At 35.4% G+C, this 6,421-nt stretch overlaps 1 protein-coding gene across 1 annotated transcript; it reads left to right on the top strand.

Moving 5' to 3' along the window:
- The first annotated feature begins 5,265 nt into the window (after positions 1-5,265).
- LOC130888033 (cytochrome c, somatic) lies at positions 5,266-5,923 on the top strand. The gene has a single exon (XM_057790855.1). The coding sequence runs from the start codon at positions 5,357-5,359 to the stop codon at positions 5,672-5,674; it is 318 nt and encodes a 105-aa protein (XP_057646838.1). The 5' UTR covers positions 5,266-5,356; the 3' UTR covers positions 5,675-5,923.
- Positions 5,924-6,421: the final 498 nt, after the last annotated feature.

Here is a 6,421-nt window from a genome sequence, read left to right as displayed (position 1 = left end):
TTAGTAAGCACCAGAGTTTAATTGGATTACAAGCAGAACTGGGTGATAGTTTACGGGCAGGACCACAGGTGACCACAAAGCAGCTGTGTCACAGAAAGCCCTACCCTTTCATTGATTATAGGCTCATAAATGCAACATCTTTCAGGTAGTCTCCTAGTCTTTGTAAATTCTAGCATTATTCTTGTTTTTATCAAAGCTTCATATTCACATTTTACTCATTAATTTAAATAGCTAAATGATTTATGTGGGGACGCTTATCTATTAGTTCTTCAGTATTTTATTTAAAATTTAGGGTAATTATTTTGAATAATTTCATACCTAAATGTTATATTCATTTCATTCCCATCTTCACTTTCTTCCTTTCAACTCTGGTGTCTCTACTCCCTCTCAAATTTATGATGTCGTCTTTAATTTTTGTTGCATACACATATTGCATGCATTTGTATATACAAATATATTCTACTGATTCCATATGGTGTTGCTCATATGTGTATATGTTTAAGCCTCACTGTTTGATGAAAATTTGAAAGAGCATACAGATAAATATCATAGGCTTGACATTTTGAAAAAGATATGAAAATCCAACATCATGTGTACATTTAATACATAAGAACATCAGTCTATTTTACATTTCACTTTCATAAAATCAATAAATTATAAACTTGGAATTCTATAATACACACACATTTGAGAGAGAACAAAGAAATAACACAAAGGTTTATATAGATAAGGAATTGAAAACGTAACACAATTTACTGTATTAGATTTGATTATAGAAATGTTCTGAAATGAGTTGCATTAAATGATTCTTGCTTGTTTCATGATTATTCATGAGTTTCTCAGAGTTTAAAATCATGTGAGGCAGCCTCCGGATGACTTTCAGATGGATCTGGCTCAGTGCTCTAACAACTCTTTTAGGGATTTAAAATCCTTGGATGAACTAGGTGCTCAGATCACTGGTTTCAACCTCCTGATAACTTTGAGTTAGTGCTTTGACTGATAACTGTAAATTGCTGAGTTTCCAAATCTAACAAAAATAAATTGTTCTGAACACATTGTTGCACTATCTGTATAATTTCCCTAAATCCTCATGGTTCCTACAATATCTCATTCTCACTATAACACTGATCAGCAGACTCTTCTTTCTTGTCTGCATAGTACACTGAGACAGATACATTTACTTTCTTAAGTGATTGCAACAATGAAAGAAACCTATGCTGTGTTCTTGGCACTATGGAAATATGGTACTGAAAGCATTAGATAGATAGAGAAAGCTGTCGATTTTCAGAAACTTACTGGTCTGGTCAGAATAAAATGTCATCTCTATAATTTCACAAATACAGAATATTACTGGTCCTGTTTCCATCAAAACAGATAAGTTTACATACCCTCTTCCCTTGATTCCGAGACTGTCCTTGGATTCCAGAAAATACAGATAGTATTGAAGCTAAGTAGCTCTAATAAGTTACCCCTACACACCTGAAGCCCATTTATCAGTATTTTTCTTGTTTTGAAGCTTGTTTTTCTCTGAAACTAATAAAGCTAGTTCAACTTTTATTTGAGTAGCATTAACCTGGTTGCTACTTCTGTTTATTTCCTTAAAGTCTAGACAGGATCACGTTAAATGAGTGTTTGGGAGAAAATTTATAGAAATATGATAGATAGATAGATAGATAGATAGATAGATAGATAGATAGATAGATAGACAGACAGATAGATGATAGATAGATAGATAGATAGATAGATAGATAGATAGATAGATAGATAGATCCTAACCAGCAAAACATGCATATTGAAGAGGATATTGAATTCCCTTTGGCTCAATGAGTTACCCTCAAAGACCACTAAGAGACAGATTCTGTATCAAGAACACAGCCCAAGTTTCTTTCTTTGTTAATCACTTAAGAAAGTAAATGTACCTGTCTCAGTATACTATGCAGACAATAATGAAGAGGCTGCTATATCCGTGTTATAATGAGGATGGAACATTGTAAGAACAATGAAAATTTAGGGAAATTATACAGATATTAAAACTCTTTGTTTAGAACAATTTTTTTGTTGAATTTGGAAACTCAACAATTTAGTTATCAACCAAAGCACAATCTGCTGAATAGAGGCAGACGCAGTTTCCACAAGACACAGGGACAATTGTGATTCGACTTAGTTTGTGCACATGTTATCAAGGCTGTGAGGAACTTCTGCCCACTCTGTGTCTATTATCAACCTGGTAGCAGGCTTGGAATGCACAGATATTGAGACATAATTTCTATCAGTTATTGCAGAATCAATATGACAATGTATTTTAACAATGTGCAGCAAACATGACTCTGTATGGTTCTGTCTCTGTTGTTTGAAAACACAGATTATGAATGCAAATGAATAAATTAGAGGGATATTCATAACTTGTAAATAAAGATAGAAATAATGTCATTTGTTTTTTATTTATAATACATGGCATTTAATAACTACTCATTACATTTAATATGCTTATTATACTGTTGGATAGAAAGATAGATGTTTTATCATTATTAACATTAGTTATGGTAGATTAAAAATCACATGAGCATAACAAACATTCCTGTCTCAAACACCAGCTGTGTACTAAGGTACCTCAGTCTTTGACATATAATAAAAACACAAGCTCACTCTCTGCTTTTTGTATCATGATCTGATGGTTGAGAATTTATGTGCAAGAATGAAATTACAGTTGTACAGCCATAACTATCTATTCTATATCCTTTCCTAGGGATATCTATTCATGACCCCATTTCCTACTCAGTATCTAATCTCTGTGTTTATGTGGATTGTCATTTGGTAATCATTAACTTAACAGTTAACATCCATATCCCTCAGGATGATTTTTTCTTGTTCCATCTCTTTACCTGAGAATTTCATGATTTAACCATTCTAATGGCTCAGGAATAATTCATTTTGTAAATATATATATACCAGATTCCCCTTATCCATTTAGCTGCTGAAGGGCATCTGTGTTGTTTATGTTTATTAAGAATAGAACAGAAATTAACAAGATTGGGCAAGTATCTCCGGTACGATGATGCATCCTTTAGCAAATACCCAAGAGTAATAGAGCTGAATTTTGAGACAAATGGATTTTTGTCTTTCTAAATAGCTACTGCACTGATTTACCATGTGACCGAACAAGTTTGCACACACACCTGAAATTGATGAGTGTTTTTCTTACTCAACATCCTTGTCAGCATGTGATGACAATTGCTTCATTAATTAAGGGGGCGGTGCTACAGGAACTCCTTCAGCCAGTAGCCTTTAAGATACCAGTCCACTTGGGTGGGCATGGCTTCTTATACTATAAATGCTGATGTAAAGCATGCACTCTATCTCTCTTCTGGTTGCTGGATTTGGTTCCTGTTCCCTGTTCATGCAGAAGACTGTGACCTGTGAGTCTACCCTACATAAATAACCCTTTATTATACTCAGTTCTGAGCTAGTGCGGGATTTCCTCTTCACCTATGAGCCCGGCTTAGTTGATTCTCTGAGTTGAACTCCTGAGGGTTGGGAGGCTTTTAATGACTGCCCCTATTTTAACTAGAGTTTATGGGTTTCTTTAAATTTCTTATCTGATCTTTATTTAACTTTAGTAGATCGTGTGTATTGAAAAAATTATCCATTTGTTTCAGAGTTTCAAACTTGGTGGAGTACAGGTTTTTAAAGTATGTCTAAGAGTCTCTGAATTCCCTGTTGTTATGTCTGCTTTTCATCTCTAATTTTGCTGATTTGTGTCTTCTTCCTTTGTCTTTAAGATTTCTGATTAGGGTTTGTCAATCTACAGATTTCCTCAAAGAACCAGCTCTTTGTTTCAATGATTATTTGTACTTTTTATTCTTTTATTTCTGCTTTATCAGTTTAAGGCCTGAATTTGATTATTTCTTGCTGTCAACTCCATCTGGACATGATTTCCCCCTTTTTGTGCCAGAGTTTTCATGTAAAATATTAAGTTACTTAGAATTTTCCAATATCTTTGTGTAGGCTCTTAGTGCTATGAACTTGCCTCTTAGAACTGCTTTTATTGTACCACGTAATGATGGAGGAAGGTCATTGGTTAACTAATAAAGAAACTGCCTTGGCCCATTTGATTGGCCAACCCTTAGGTGGGTGGAGTAAACAGAAGAGAATGCTGGGAGAAAGAAACTGAGTCACTGAGTCGCCATGATTCTCCCACTCCAGACAGACGCAGGTTAAGATCTTTCCTGGTAAGCCAGCTCGTGGTACTACACAAAATATTAGAAATGGGTTAGATCAATATGTAAGAGCTAGCCAATAAGAGGCTGGAGCTAATGGGCCAGGCAGTGATTAAAAGAATACAGTTTCCGTGTAATTATTTCGGGGCATAAGCTAGCCATGCGGGCGGCTGGGTGCTGGGGATGCAGCCCTGCCGCTTTTATTACAACAACGTAAGTTTGGGTATGTTGTGTGTTCATTTCCACTAAATTCTAAAAAGTCTTTAATTTATTTCTTAATTTATAGTTTTCATTCTATTGTGAGTTCTTCATTTTCTGGAGTTAGTAACTTTTCTATTGTTTCTATTACTATTGATGTCCATCAGTAATACTTGGTGGTCAGATATGAGGTGTTATTCGCAATATTTCATAATAAAATCCATATTATTTATATGATTCATACCATATTATTCTACCAAGTCTGTTTAGACTTGCTTCTTGTATGATAATGTGGTCAGTTTTGTAGGAAATTCCATGAAGTGCTTAAACAACAGTCTATTCTTTGTGTTTAGATGAAATGTTCTATAAATATCTGTTAGAAGCATTGGTTGATAAGATCATGTAACTTCATTTCTCTGTTTACTTTTCATGTGGAAAGCAAGTCTATTAGTGGAAATGGGGTATTTAATTCTCTTACTATCAGTGTGTGAGGTCCAATATGTGATTTAAGCTGTTTAGTAGTGTTCCATTTACAAACTTGTGTACCCTTATAACTGTAGCAAAGATGTTAAGTATTGCAATGTCCACTGGTGGGTTTTATTTTATGAGTATGTAGTGTCCTTCTATATCTATTTTGATTAGTTTTGAAGTCTATTTTTTTTCAGATATCAAAGTGACTGTCACAGCTTGCTTCTTGTGTCAATTTGTGTAGAGTATCTTTCCCTATTCTTTTACCCTAACGTAATGTTGGTATTTGATGCTATGTTGTGATTCCTGAATGTAGCAGGAGGGTGCACCTGTGTCTTTCTATCGGCAAATTGAGACAATTAATATTGATTGTATCAGGCGCGGGCCTGCGTGTCCTTGGGCTAGAGAGCGGGACGTCCGTCTTCGGGTCGCAGCAGCGTTGGTGGTCTTGATCACCCGGGAGCGAATTAAAAATGGGTGACGTTGAGAAAGGGAAGAAGATTTTTGTTCAGAAGTGTGCCCAGTGCCACACTGTGGAAAAGGGAGGCAAGCATAAGACTGGACCAAACCTCCACGGTCTGTTTGGGAGGAAGACAGGTCAGGCGGCTGGATTCTCTTACACAGACGCCAACAAGAATAAAGGCATCACCTGGGGAGAGGACACCCTGATGGAGTATTTGGAGAATCCCAAAAAGTACATCCCTGGAACAAAAATGATCTTCGCTGGAATTAAGAAGAAGGGAGAGAGGGCGGACCTAATAGCTTATCTTAAAAAGGCTACTAAGGAGTAACTCCACTGCCTTATTTATTACAAAACACATGTCTCATGACTTTTAATGTGTACCGTAATTTAATTCATACCCCACAATTCAGATCATGAACGGCTAACAATGCTTCGTTGGACAGTCCTGATTAAGGAAAACTGACTTGTAGAAAAGTGGATATGATCTTTATTAAAAGTAACGATTCCAGTTGCATAAACACTGTCACTGCTCTCCCTTTCTCAAGATAAGATTGGACTTAATTATTAAAGTTCTACTTTCCACAAAAAAAAAAAAAAAATATTGATTGTATCAATGAAGAGTGTTTGTTGGTTCCCTTTTTTTTCTGGTGTGTGTGTGTGTGCGTGTGTGTGTTTGTGTGTGTGATTTAATTTTTGATTTTTCTAATCTGGGACTATTTATTGTTTGTGATTCTTAGTTATGATTTTTTGTGTTGGTGTACTGGTGTGTCTGTGTATGTGTGTGTTTCCTCTCTAAATTTTCTGGTCTGGAATTAATTATTCTTTGCTTTTTCTTGGATTTGCATAATTTTTTGGGTTGGAGTTTTTGTTCGAGCATCTTTTGAGGGAAAGGGTTTATAGCTAGATGTTACTTAAATTTGGTTTTATCATGAAATGTTTTATTTTATACACTAGTTGTGATTGAAAGTTCTGCTGGGTATGGTAGTCTGGGAATGTTTAGAATGTGTAGAATATATGTTCAGGTTCTCTGGCTTTTAAAGTCTCCACTTAGAAATTGGGCTTGACCAATATCATT

The sequence above is a fragment of the Chionomys nivalis genome, chromosome 16 (genome assembly GCF_950005125.1).
Source record: "Chionomys nivalis chromosome 16, mChiNiv1.1, whole genome shotgun sequence".
Classification (NCBI taxonomy): Eukaryota; Metazoa; Chordata; class Mammalia; order Rodentia; family Cricetidae; genus Chionomys; species Chionomys nivalis.
This window is presented reverse-complemented; position numbering and strand designations above follow the sequence as displayed.

Coding starts and splice junctions, on each gene's coding strand:
- LOC130888033 (XM_057790855.1), top strand. CDS start 5,357: ATGGGTGACGTTGAGAAAGGGAAGAAGATTTTTGTTCAGAAGTGTGCC.